This window comes from Cyclopterus lumpus, chromosome 14 (assembly GCF_009769545.1).
Source record: "Cyclopterus lumpus isolate fCycLum1 chromosome 14, fCycLum1.pri, whole genome shotgun sequence".
NCBI lineage: Eukaryota > Metazoa > Chordata > Actinopteri > Perciformes > Cyclopteridae > Cyclopterus > Cyclopterus lumpus.
In genome coordinates, this window is record NC_046979.1 from 22,549,961 (window position 1) to 22,565,105 (window position 15,145).

General features: G+C 38.0%; 1 protein-coding gene across 1 annotated transcript in view; it reads right to left on the reverse strand.

Annotated features, from left to right (window-relative positions):
* opcml (opioid binding protein/cell adhesion molecule-like) overlaps positions 1-14,673 on the reverse strand; it is a 267,544-nt gene extending 252,871 nt beyond the window's left edge. Inside the window, exon 1 of the mRNA XM_034550263.1 lies at positions 14,334-14,673. Coding sequence (XP_034406154.1) covers positions 14,334-14,394 — 61 coding nt within the window. The 5' untranslated portion in view covers positions 14,395-14,673. The remainder of the gene's footprint in view (positions 1-14,333) is intronic.
* Between the last annotated feature and the right edge of the window lie 472 nt (positions 14,674-15,145).

A 15,145-nucleotide genomic window follows, 5' to 3' on the forward strand; every position in this document is an offset into this window, starting at 1 on the left:
CTTGTAAACCTCATGGTGGCATTAGAGGAAAAGTCAGTAGGATTCATCATCTGGGCTGCATATGCTTTCATGGTAAACCATCCAATAATTGTAAAGACATTTCATTCTGGACTGCCATTGCAATCCATTACAGCTTTCTTCTCACTCGTCTTCCTCCTTACACAGGCGATTGCATTCAAATGTAAGTAGATTTCTCCAGCATAGCACACACTTGATACATTCATAATAATATATTGTAATTTATTAACATTTGGCGTCATGGCTGTGTTTTGTATCGCTCTAACTGTATCTGTTCCATGCCGAACACACCTTAGCTTACCTTACATTAACACTTCTTGTTGCACTAAGGCCTTCATCAGACTGACAAACACAATCAGATTCATAGCATATCAAGATTATGTCCAGATTTATTGTAGAAGTTTGCATCACATCTATAGCTTCATAATACTCTTAGATAAATGTTTCTCTTTGGCTGCCATGTTTTTGAAAATATATATGTGTCACTGGGGACAGTGATCAAAAGAGCTAGTGTAATTTGAGCTTCAATCAGCTATGTGATCTCTTGCAAATAACAGTGTGGATGGTCTGTCTTCAAGATCGGATTTGCAGTCTGAACTTAGCCTCAATCTAAAAGACATACAGTTTAGAGGGGCTTACCCCTGATAACCTGATCTCCATTCTATCCACCAGCTAGTTGCTAACTGCAGTTTGGTGCTGCTGGACCGGAAGTGCACATTGGATATTAAGAGTAATACTATTTTTTTTTACTGAAGACTGCTGCAGTAAGAAACACCCCAGATGAGAACCAAAACAGTAAAGTTGGCTAAAAGAGGCTAAGGAGCTCTGTCGGGCTGATGGAAACTGCAGAGATGGAGATTATACTTTGGGGATTCATCACAATAAACGACCTTGTCATTTGACCCATTCTTCATGTGAACATATTGACTAGTGCAGCTACAGAGACTTAATCAGGTGTATCTCTACTTTAATACACTGACGCCCCTGTGGCTCTTTATAATGCTGTGCAACTGACTGGATCAGTGAACACAAGTACTCCATCAGGCAGACTATTGGAACTAGCCAAAGGCCAAACATTTAAGTAGTTTATTATAGCAATGGATGCTATTTTCAAGCATGGAGTACATAACTGAATCAATAGCAGGAGACAAGAGACTTTGAGTTTGATCTGATGGCCTGCTCAACATCACTGATCTGGGTTCATTCCAACAAAAAGCCACTGCTTTATTATATTAAAACTAAAAGGTATCCCCGTCCAATAATTTAATTTGTCGAATCTGATTGTTTTAATAATTGATTGATCAGAGTGTTGCCATCATATTGTTTTGGTTTCTAGCTCACTGATGCCCTTCTGTTTGAGCTTTATGTATCAATAGAAATGTAGTAAAAACCACAACATCATTGGTCGAGATGCTATTGCTTTGCTGAATTCTGTTTAACAAAAGTGATCTTTCATTTTGAACCAGTAGCCTTATGTTGCTGGTATTCAGCCTCGACGCTGATCCAATGGTCCCTAAAATGGTGATAGTGCAACTTGATCCAAATGGTGACTTAATCATGCACACTATAGAGATTTATTGAAAGCAGTTATTTTTTTTTTAAAATTCTAATAACAGTATTAATAATAGGTTGATATTTATACCAAAATAGTCTATACACCATTTTTTTTCATTTGGATAAACCAAGCGAAGCAGACATTCAGCACCCAATATAGCTTGAATGCTATGATTGTTTGTTTTATAACCACATTCTTATGCGTGTGTTGCGATTAGAACGTGAGAACAAATTGGGTCCACATTTGATTATTTCACTTTTCACTGTCATTCCACATTTCATGACGTCAAATTCCTTGTACGTGTACTTGGCAATAAACAGTTCTGATTGTGGTATTGGCAGACAAATATGGCTCCTTAGCTTGAGTCGTCAATAGACGATTATTTGGGTTTGACCCTGCATTAAACTAAAAAACATTAATGAAATCCCTGACTGACCTGATGGTATTCCTCCTAATAAGAAGGCATTCACATTACAATATTGTGACCACTATCCCACCGCAGCACTGAAACATAGTATTAATGTTCATGTTAAATTAAAAGTATAAATAACGACCATCTTTAAAGTCAAATTAACAAATGTCTACTTCAATTCAGTAAATCCATGGAGTTTGCTGCAGCAGAAAGGAGCCATTGGCCCACTGATTTCCCTGTGCTATGACCATTTGTTTCAGTACATAATGGATAAATGAGTCAATGAAGGTTTGTTCTATATGAAAACAGCCAAAGATTAAACTGAGCACATTTGTATGCAACAGGAATACTGCCACACTGTAGAACCAATACCTTTTAAACCAATTGGATTCTGGCACTATACCCCTGCAGCCTCCTTACACTTGAATGCCTGTTCTTGCTTGTGCCATCCGTCGCCTATTCCTCTATTACTTCCATTCAAAGACTGTGATGCTCTCATTTAGCCACCACCGTTCAGTGAATGCTCGCTGGGGATTGTTCACTGATACCAAGTCACAAATGTATCCACTCCCATGAATGTTAGCCTGCGTTCACGATTATTACAATGCCCTGGCTGTGTGTAAGTAGTGACTCACTCTCAATGGTTGTTTCATTCTAAAGCTTTCGAGACAATACCCCAATGTCCCACATCCCAAGACAATTATGTGTTATCGGACCTAGTTATAGTTTTTAACATTTTGAAAAACTCTCTTGATTTTACATTACATGTCATTGAGCTGACGCTTTTATCCAAAGCGACTTACAATAAGTGCATTAAACCATGAGTCCAAACTCAGAACAACAAGAATCAAGCAAGTACAATTTCTTCAATAAAGTTAAACTACAAAGTGCTATCCGTAAGAGACATTTAAGTGCTACTAAAGTGCTACTACAGCGCTACCTTCCTTTGGTTTGTATTTGTTGATTTGCATTTCAGGTAACCATTATCTGAAGTCCGGGAACAGAAACTACATATAGATTAGGATTTATGATGTAAATTCACATTGTATGTGAGTTTATAAAGTGAAATACTATTTAGGGGCATACTGTCTATCTTGGAACAGGTGCTGGTGCGGTTCGCTGCATCTCAAGAACAAACACTGGCATAAGAAATAGTGCAGGCAGCTTTGCCTTTCATTGGGGTTAACAGCTAAAACGGTTTAACGTTTGATATATTTCTGGAGTTTGAAGAGCTTGGCTCCCTCATACCGACAAAATGTGTTGATGCATAACTGATGTGATCCCTCGGAAGGGAATTAAGGTGATAAATTGTCACACTTGCCATCTCCTTTTCAGACATAAGTTGTGTCAACTGTGAGTATTATGAGGCCATAAAATTTGACATTTCATACATTTCAGTGAAAACAACAGCAGAAAAACTAACTTTGACTGTGCTGCGATTCGAACTGTTTTCAGACAGAGCTCCCTAGAGTTCTTCAGTGTGACGAAGGGCACTACGGTTAGCGTGATTTACAATCCCAATTTAGGATAAGTGAAATTTGATGGCATAAATATTAAGTAGAAGCGGATGCATACACCGATCATCAACAGCTACTAAACTGAAGATTCATTTTCACAACCAATTTGACTTGCATATAATTACAATCCATCATTTTGAGTCTTTGGGATCAATGGGCAGAACCGAGCAGTGATATCGCCTAGTCGGCTGTAGGCGTGTCATTATGATAAATGGCTCAATCAGCTGAAGCTGGGGAGGCTATACCTTACGAGTCACACAGAGATCAGAAAAGTTGAGGGAGTTTTGGCCAGAACTTCACCCATTATCGTGATGCCTCGAGGGAATCATCATGTATTGAGGAGGAATTAAGAGCGAGGAAAAGAGTCTGCCCCAGGCAGCAGATTGTATAAAGGATAAAACTGATGCAAGTATTTAGTTATAAAGCTAAAAGAAGGGTTGAATCACACCAGCATGTTACTGCTAGTGGCGTGCATGTTTTTGGTGAACTAAGGACCGTGATCACGTTTTTCACGGCAACCGAGGATTTAAGGCAACTGGACCCAACATGTCGGCAAGCTGAGTGCAATCAAAGGAGCCACGGTCTAATCCAGTGGTCACCAACCTTTTTAAGCCCAAGATCCCTGACCTCTGCCTTGGTGACAGGCAAGATCTACCTATTGAGGGGTTGAGAGAAAAACACTGTCCAGACTGCACTTACAACTTGAGGCTTTTTATTTGGCCTCATTGTGATTGAATGAAATCAAACACTTTGGTCCAGCTTTCAAATGGATGTGACCAACAACACACTAAAGGACTTCATTTCAGTGTAACATAAAAAGGAAATTATTTGTTACACAATATGAACAAAAACAAACACATTTGCAATGAGTAGGCTGGATGAACTACCAATATTACCTGTTGTATTTATCAACTGAAGCTACAACACAGCCAGTTTGTGAGCTGTCTGTCAGTAAGCCAGCTCCTGGACTTTTCTGAACTCCACTTTTCGGGACAAATTTGGCATTCATGAAAATGTTCTCATATGGGATTTGTTCTGAACTTAGACTTTTGGTGATTACGTTCACATCAACTCTACAGACATTTTCAGATTTAAATAATTATAATAATAATAAATACAAGAATATTTGTATCATTAACAATTACGTTTCACATTCAGTCATGATTCTACGAGGTATCGTGATATCATAAAAACAATAAAAGCACTGCGGATACAGTTCTGTGCACTCGAATCATGTGCATGCACCATTCTTTTTTTCTTTTTTTGTGTAAGACTAATTAACAAATGAATGTGAACTAGCTCATTGTTGGGCTCTATGTGAACTTGACTTTGAGCTGGCTCTTGTGAAGTGCTACACTGATCACACTCTGTTTCATACAGATTTGCCTCAACTCTGGGGGGTGAGAAGCATCTATGTCTCCAAAAACCTTCTTCACCTTCAGTCACTTACAGGGACACAGTGAAACCCTCACTAATGTAATACATCACATTAAAGAGCATAGGCGCATGATGTTCTGTGTAATACCACGGACATGTAATTAATCCTGCTGAACTTAAGAGTAAGGAAAATTTCACCATTATTACTGAACAGGAAATTAAAATGGGGTATTATCCATGTCATAATGGTTACAATATAGCAACCATAGTTTGTTTATTTTTAACACATCCACATCATGTTTACCTTTGGCAAAAATAATGAATATGGAAATCTTCACTAAAACCAACCCAGTCGGCAGAAAACACTTTTGCATTGGGGTTAATGTGCACAATAACACAGGGTTAACGTTGGGAAACAAAACTACTTGGTTAAGATTAGAAAATAGATCATTGTTTGTGTTAAAATAAAAAAAACATAACATGGCGAAACCAACCTAACTACCGCAAATAAATAACAACCGCCTTTTAACATCACATAACAACATAAAGTAATAAAATGATGTAGCGTTGGTTTTTACTTTTGGTTTCATTGGGACACAAACAGCAGTCTTCTAGGTGAAGGTCCTGTGTTTGTTTGACACACCCATACTTAATGGACTTTACTGCTTAATATAATAGTTATTATACCACGTAACTCCCAACAATGGTCGCTCAATATACTACATCACTTACCCTGCACCTTGCTTATTTTACTAGGTCACTTCATCTGACTGAATGCAAAAACATTCAAAATATCCATAGTTTGTAGAAACATATGATGCCACTATTTTGTATTCGCAGTTTGTCTCAGAGTTGTTTTTCATGAATTTTCTAAAACCAGTGAAATATTTGGTAGTTATGATCAGAGTAAGGGATAATCATTCATTCAACCTCAGTTCAGTTAACTGAACTCCATGATGGTAACATAATATGTCCTTTTATATATATATATATATGTATTTTTTTTTTTTCAATTCAATTCAGTTTATTTTGTATAGCCCAATATCACAAATTACAAATTTGCCTCAGGGGGCTTTACAATCTGTACACATACGACATCCCTAACCTTTGACCTCACATCGGATCAGGAAAAACTCCCCAAAAATAACCTTTGTCAGGGAAAAAAGGGAAGAAACCTTCAGGAGAGCAACAGAGGAGGATCCCTCTCCCCGGATGGACAGAAGAATAGATGTCATGTGACCAGATGAACAGAGTTACAGAGTTACATAAACACATTACATGAATATGACAATGTATGAATGGAACTCCAATCCATGAAACAGAAGGAGGTAGAGAGGAGGGGGGGGCGGGGCATCAGCAGGGCCAACGCGGGAGGCCGGCTCACCAGGCATCAGACACCTCCAGGTCCAATGGACCCTATGAGATGTGAAGTCACAAAGACTCAGGGGAGGAAGCAGAGTTAATAAGGTGCAATGGAGAGATGTAAATTCATCCATAAGGAGAGAGAGAAGAGGAGATAGGTGCTCAGTGTATCCTAAAACATCCCCCAGCAGCCTATAAGCCTATAGCAGCATATCAAGGGGCTGGACCAGGGCAAACCTGATTCAGCCCTAACTATAAGCACTATCAAACAGGAAAGTCTTAAGTCTATTCTTGAATGAGGTGACTGTGTCTGCCTCCAGGACTGAAAGTGGAAGCTGGTTCCATAAAAGAGGAGCTTGATAACTGAAGGCTCTGGCTCCCATCCTACTTTTTAGGACTCTAGGAACCACAAGTAGCCCCGCATTTAGTGAGTGCAGCTCTCTAGTGGGGCAATATGGTACTACAAGCTCCTTAAGATATGATGGTGCTGGAGGGACTTAAGAGACTTATTAGAGCAGCCTGATAATAAGGAGTTGCAGTAATCTAGTCTGGAAGTAACAAACGCGTGAACCACTTTTTCTGCATTCAATGCCATCTACAGAAACCACATCACCAGATAATTGATCCCTGAGGTGTTCAGGGCCCAGTAAAATAACTTCAGTTTTGTCTGAGTTTAACATCAGGAAGTTGCATCCATGTTTTTATGTCTTCAACACATTCTTGAATTTTAGCGAGCTGGTTGCACATACACATATATACATATACACATATATATATATACATATATATATATACACACACATATATATATATACACACATATATACTGTATATATATGTGTGTGTACAATATATATATATATATATGTATACACACACACACACATATATACTGTATATATATATATGTGTGTGTACATATATACTGTATATATATATGTGTGTGTACAATATATATATATATATATATATATATATATATATATATATATATACACACACAACAAGGACATATTACGTTACCATCATGGAGTTACATTGAAAATAACTGAATAAAATAAGCCAGCTGATGTTCTTTCTGTTACTCTAGGTGTTATAAAACTACCATATACTGTAAACATACACAATAATGATGAGTGTGTAGGTGTGAATGTCCATTGTGTGCGTATGTGTGGCCTTTAATTGTGCATAATTAAATGCACAGGCATTCAAAACAGGCTTCATTGTTAAAGCTGCTGAGAGGCAAAAAGCTATAGTGAACCTTAATGGTACAAATTATAGGAACATTAGCTGATAAGGCTATTTCATGTGACATTCTTTAGAAATGTGCAGTTCTTTCAAGGTATTTTGTATCAATGGGTGTCAAAACAGACACAATACTCAATAAGTGGACCGACATTAGTGAGCTACTGCTCAGGAATCATCAAGCATCCTCATCATTACACTTTTCTCAGACTAATGAAAAAGATAATTTCTAGTGCTTTTATTTGGATACGCTCACTTAAGAACAATTCATTTGAGAGATTCATTTATTCTTGTGCAAGCCAGAATATGGAATTCATTTTAACATCTAAACGTGCATTTTTTGATTTGCTGATGCAAATGCATATTGTGTAACTTCTACAACCTGCCTGTACTCACACCACATCAGGGTCAGGCACTGCAGACACTGAGCCTGTATAAGCTTTGCTTTCATTTTCAAACTACAAACAGAGTGACAGTCCAATTAATCCCAATAAACAGAAGATAAACAAAACCAACAGCAAGGTGTATGATTCAGAAAGCCATGTCATTCAGCAAATACATCCCGTTTCTGCATTTGTCAACTCACTGCCGGAGGAAAACACACACACACGCACAACCTCATGACTAGATGAATACCGCTTCAAACCTTCAAAGTATTTCTCCTTGCTATCAATGGCTACCGACAAGATGCCCTTGAGCAAGGCAGGTGAGCAGCAGCTGTTCCGTCAGTGGGTGAGATAAACTGCAGTGGTGCCTGGCAGCTCCCAGGTGGGAAGGCATGTACAGAATGTGTATGACTGAAGCTGGGCAGCACTGCAAAAAAAGAACATGCACACTCAGCAAACCCCTCCTTGGAGGAAGAAAAGAGGGGAAAAACATTATAGATAAGGCTTGATATTTGTTGTGCACTATATGTAAAAATTTTCCATTTTACACGAGAACATGTGGAAAACTAATATTGGTTCAACTACCTGACAAGAGCAATACTGCTATAATTATAAAGAAATAGGTTGTTTTTTTTCTGTTGGAATGATGCTTCTTACTAAGAATCACTACCTGACCACTTTCTGCCATCATACATTAGGCGGAAGGAAGAAAGACCGGCAGACAAAAGGAGAGCAGCGTGACTGAGATGAATCCATAAGTTGTGGTGTGAAAATAATATATTTTTTGTGAGCAGAGCAGCACATCACAAATGGCAATGGTCCGTACACAAAGTATAATGTATCTGCCATTGTTCACGTTGTATAAAGAACAATGCCAGTGTTGGGATATTACCTAATCTCATTGGTTGACTTGTGTCAATGCAAATGTATTCTGCTGCATATGAGTTCATAGTTTGATAGTTTCATTTGGAAGACTTATGCTGCATTCACACCGGGCCGGGCGGTGTGAATGGCGCGACGACGCGAATGCCCGATGCTGAGTTAAGAAAGCTGGCAAACTGGCTGCTGCTGCTCTAGTCATCCAGACGTAGTCGGTGAAAGTCACCGAGCTGTGTGAGCCTACGGGTGATGTTATGAACCCAGAACACAACAAGTATAAAGCAGAACTAGTGGTTATTTATTCCGTGGTGGATGGCAACTGTTTCCACGGAGTAAAGCCAGAGATAAGCCACGCCCCCTCTCCGACACAAATGAAACGAATGACGCGAATAAACCACAAATAGTCGGGCGAGTAAACTCACGCGAGTAAATATGCAAATATTTGCATAGCTTTTGGTGTGAACGCAGTATTATTATACAATTATACATATTTCCCAAAATGTCAAACTCTCCCTTCAAGGTTTGCGAAACACTTTGGATGCTGGGAAATGTGTGTCAATCACACCACAAACAGACTCTTTCTAGTTAGGTGATTATTTCTTGTTTTCAGGTGACAACATGGACATACAATGGACACATTTTCTAAGATGTTAATGCTGTAGATGTTGGACTTCTGTGTCTGATAAAGAATCAAACAGGCATCTTTAAGCTTATTGGTGGTAATGACTTCCGTACAGCAGCACCACAAAAGGTCCTGATAGCAACCGATAGCAACTAAAACTAGCATGTGCATGTTCAAAGAACACTGAATAAACGTATTCCCATCACAGTTGGTAAATCACACATATATTACTCACATGCGTGTGCAGTTTGAGGTAAATCCGCAGAGGTCCACATTGGGCAACACATGAACAGGGAGAACTGACAGCAAAACATGCAATATCAAGACATTTCATTCCCCGCTGAACCGCTCCAGATTGTCATTTTCTTATTTTTTTATCTTTGTTTGTCTTCATAATTCGTTCCATACGATTCCCTTTGAGTTCCAGCCAACGTACAGCACATTTGCAATCAGTCTTATGTTCAATTAAATTAAACTCTGGTTTGCCTTGCAGGGCCTATGATCTGCCAAATGACTTTTGCTCATGCCATCTGTTGGGGATTTGATGAGGGTTTCACATTAAATGATGTGGGCTTTTGTGATGTGCGTTTGTTGTCAGGCATTAATAACAAGGCAACAAGATAACCAAAGAGTTTGAGCTTTGCGCAATTATTATGGCTTACAATGCAAAGCCAAGACGAGTAGTGTTACTAATTACTTTTCTCAAGAAGTGATAAGGAAGGTAATTCCAAACTTTTGTTTGGGGAAAAGTTACTTTGTTTCCCAGTCAGAACCCCAACACAGTGCAGGCTCAGTAATGACCGCAACCTGATGAAGACAAGGCCCTTCTGAACACCTTTTCTCAGGTTGATAGACAGGGTGAGGAAAGCCTTTGATCTTTGCCTGATTTAAGGAGGAACTACACTCATTTTCAAAAGCCATGCTTGTTATTCCTGTGGTCTAAAAGACAGTCCAAAAACATTTCGTGAACAACTCTTTTCCAATTCCAAAAAATCATTAGGTATACAATCTGGAACCTCTCCAATTGCAATGAATTGGTGAAGATGTTTTAGACCGTTTCAACAGAATTGGGTCTGTTTACTTCCTGTCGTTCCCATTCCCTGCAACAGGAAATAAAGTGGGACACATTTGCATGTACAACTGTGGTCCATAAATGGCACTGAGAGCACCCAGGGGAATGTGCAGCCACATGTTCTGTTTCACAACTGAGAAGAAGTCAATACAATACAGCTCATTTGGGTATACAAGAACAAGAAAAGAACATTCTGTGTGTCCACAAACTCAGTCTCCCTTTCAGTGTCTATGAAGACCCAGGTGAAAAAATATATACTTTTTTGTATTTAAAATATACGGACATTTTCAATAGTATATTGCAAATATACTATCAAAGAATTGTACTTATATAAGCATATATAAGTATACAAAAGTCACGCTTTCCCCTGTAATGTAACTTTTAACACACTTTAAAATAATTGTACTGTTGTATACTTTCAAGAAATATATTATAAGAAAAATATACTTTAGTGAAAGTTCTGTGCAATTACTTAAATGTACTTTGAACTGACGTTTCAAAATGTATGCTCTGAATTACCATTGAAACAATGTATTTAAAGCACATTTGATGAATACAGATTTTAAACATACCAGATTCTTTGTATATATTAAGTCATATTTGAGTGTAATTAGTAAGTACATTTATTCATGCTGTTTTAATATATTAATGGTATTTTGGAATGTGTTAAAAGGTAGTATTTTGAAAATGCACCAAAAGCACATTTTTTAAATATATATTTTTTAATATCTTGCCATTTTAGTATATCTTATTCATGCTTATATTTCAATACATTGTGTACATTTCTTGAGATTTTGTAAAAATTATTATTGATTATGTGAATTAGAATGATGCACTGACAGCCTCTTTATAACCATTCCAATTGTTTAAATCATCAAAATTGTATAAAGTACACCAAAAGCTACATTATAAAATGTAATTAATGACCTTACTTAAGAAAAAATAGTGAGCTTAACTCATTTCTGCTTACTTTATTGACCATACTTAAAGAGACTTGGAAAAGAACACTTTCTGGTGAGTGAAGTTATTAAACTTATCATCTCAAGTAACCTTTATTTAAAAGAATGGGTGAGGAGAAACTCGTCCGCGCTCGACTGGAATACGCATGCCCAGTTGACCAGTGAAAACGTCCTTTGCGTGAGGCGGAATGGTGAATGTTAAAGCGGGAAGAAAGCGCTCCTCTGTTAAGTTTTTTAAGGTAAGTTTCAGCTTCATAATAACATTTTACCGTTCATCTATTTGGAAAACTTCGTTGTCTTTGTCATATTCTTCATCTGTTAATTATTAGTTGGATGTTACATTTACATCTTTGATTTCGAATGCTAACGTTAGCTAGCGTTTAAGCTAGCTAGACCGTCAAGTTCACCGTGTGAAACCCCTCTAGAAGAGCTTCAGTGTAAATATAACCACAACTTGAGTTTCAGCAAATGCAGTGTGCTTATTAGCGGGTGCAATGATAATTATGTCAATCTTTCAGGGCCACTCTTGAATTCGGTAAGCGTGTCTTCTTTTATTGTTGGTGAACATGGTTTCTCCAATCGTTAACGGTGCAGTAACATGGGAGTCAGGGAAGGGACTTCATTGGGAAACAAGTCAAAATTAGAAATGAGTTTATCCATTTACCAATTTAAAAGTAACGTACAGTGCACTTAATATATAACGGCATGTTTAACTTATTACTTTTGATGAAACCGAAGCATTGTTTTAATGTCATATTGATATAGTTCCTCAATGTTAATACTGATTTACTGTTCAAAAAAATAGTATTGGTTCAACAGGATTTCCTGTGTAGTCAAAATATAAGAACTGCTGTGTGACATCATCTCTTGTCTCTTAACAGATACTGTTATTAATGAATTTCCGCAGACGAGTGCCTCGGACGTGGGAGCAATAATAAGGCGAAAGTCTAACAATGAGCAGTTAAGCCACAACAAAAAAATAACTACATAATATGGATCCTGTTTGATAGTTCATTGTTGTGTTCTGTTTAGTTATACATGTAAACTCAAATTCAATAAAGTGATTTTGATACTATCTGGGAAGCTCATTCAGCCTTTAGAATACAGGTAACACATTTATAATATTGTTATGGACAATAGTATGTAGTGTACAAAGTATATATCATAGTAAGAAAGTGTTCTTTCTTCGTATTTGGAATAAGCCAAAAGTATAATTTTATAATAATCACATATAATCACAATATTAATATATTTATATTGTGGTAATAATATGCCAAAAGTAGAACTATTGGTATAGTTTGACCACAATACTATATTCATAATGTGGTACCATGCTATTAGCACAATATTATTATATTTATAATTTAGTAATAGTATACCAGAAGTATTACCTTTGGTATGATATTACCACAATACAAATATATTAATATTGTGATGTTTACATATTTGTAAAATACTACAGTCATATACTTAAATTGACTAAGTATACTCTAAGTTGTTCCAATTTAGCACAGAAATATAAATACACTTCAAATTGTGCTTAACTACTATTTAATCACAACTCAAATATATTAAATACAAAATAAGTTATTCCAAAATAGCACTCTTTAAGTATACTTATGATTAGTAGGGCTTCAAGTTTCCTAAGATTAAATATGCTTAGCATATTTATTTTTCACCTGGGGAAGCTTCAAACTTAACACCTGACATCACACGTCTGAAACTCTGGTTTCTGGCTTTGAGAGAAAGTAGCTCCCCTGAATGCAACCTGCCAAATTCATCAGCACTGCAACCACTCCGAGGCACCAGAGCCAGTCTGTCATACTCCATCCAGCCCGATGTGAGACTGCTCAGCCATTTGTGTGTGATGCAAGGCCGCCATGGACGTAATGTAGCCAACCCTGTGATGTAAAATCACTAAATGTGTGGCCGACTTTCTCTAATGCAAACTAAATTATATGATGACTAATTGGACATACCATCTTTAAACACTTGATCACATGACATGTATTTAAGTTTTTGAAGGTTAAAGAGAGGCTTACAGGTCCCTCACATAATTGTTTGCAGCACTGCAGAACACAAGGTAAGGTAAATGCATACTCTCATGCCTCACATCCTCCTTCACATAATCTCCTTCACATACTCCCTGTGAGGGGAGACATCTTATTTCTCTCACTTCAGGTGCTTTGGGCACATATTTGCATTTTCAGACGTCGGGCTCATATGAAATTATCTCAGGATATCAGTCTCTGATGTTACATCCTGCCCAGGTCCAGTTGTCCCTGTCAGGAGTGTCTTCCCCTCTGTGTGAGGACGAGCAGCCTAAAGGTTAAAGGGCAACGCTCGCTGTATACATACGCCTCAATACACAATGCTAACACGTCTTGTTTGCTGATACTACTTCATCACGGCCATTCCATTTTATTGATATCTGCTTCACTGTGGCAGCTAGTAAAAACAGATTTTTACATTAATGCCTCATAAATATTGGTTTTATTGACAATACTGAGATTTAGAAAAAGAGAAGATGCTTTAGCTGTGCATGCATTTTTAATCCACTCAAACTAAAGATTGATTTAGTTTTTTCTACAGTTTAATAATACCTTAAAAACTGACAAGGTGTGGTGGAGGGAACTTTTTTCTTTTTTTCTCATTCCTTGTTGGAGACTCCTTGGCAGGACTGAACCAGCACAACAAAGCTTCTCCATGAACTTAAAACACAACTTGTCCTCTTTTACATTTCCCAACCAGCCTCAGAGTCACGCTGACAGATGAATTGTAGACACAGAGCGCAAGAAAGAAAGAAAGAGAGTATATGTCTCAACAGTGCACCACTCTGTGCTAACAGCAGCTGAGGAGCCACAGACAAGATAGAAGAATGTAAACACAGACTCACAAAGAACAGACAGGGGAAAAGAAGAAGTCTTACCTGGGAACACAAGCGCAGCAAACACCCAAGACAGGATGATGAAACATACCGAGTTATACATGCTTCCTAAACACAGCTGATTCTGATCTGCTCGACTGTTTTATACACTGTCTTTTTTTCTATCTTCCTACAACAGGGAGCTTCAGTGAGCTGTCCACTTTGTTGTTTTCTCTCTCTCTCTGCGTTTTTCCTGAATGTCAGTTTGGATTCATCCACCACTTTCTGCGTTGAAGTGAAGATGCTTTAAATCCAGCGCAAGTAATAGTAGCAGCACGCACACACAGAGGCTGACTCCTCACGCAGTATTCGATCTCCCTCTCCTCCACGTACTACAGCACACAGAGGGACCAGCACGCTGCAAGGTTGGGGGGGGGGCAACCAATGCTCTGCCGGCATTGGCTGAAGCTTCCGTCGATCACCCCTGAACAGTCCTAGCTCTGTTTTTTCTCAGGTTTTCTCTTTTTTTCTTTTTGGGCTGCTCTGAATCCACAACCCAGCTTCTCTTTCTCTGCCCTCTGACAGAACTAGAGCAGGATTAACAAAGATGAGGCAGGATTGCTATCCAATGAAGGCTAAACAAATAGAAGCCTCCTAATTAATGCAGAGGGTGATCTGGGATTGGGGCAATTTTCTGAAAATCATTCCTTGATGTGATTTCTTGGTGTCGTCTGACATGTCTCGATTGTGCTTTAATGAGTAATTTTGATGCAGTGTTATGACAGCTGGAAGTGCACTACAGCACATAGATGTGTTCGTTTGTGAAGAACAGAAACACCGCTGGACAGAAAGAAACATAATGAGGTGACACTCAA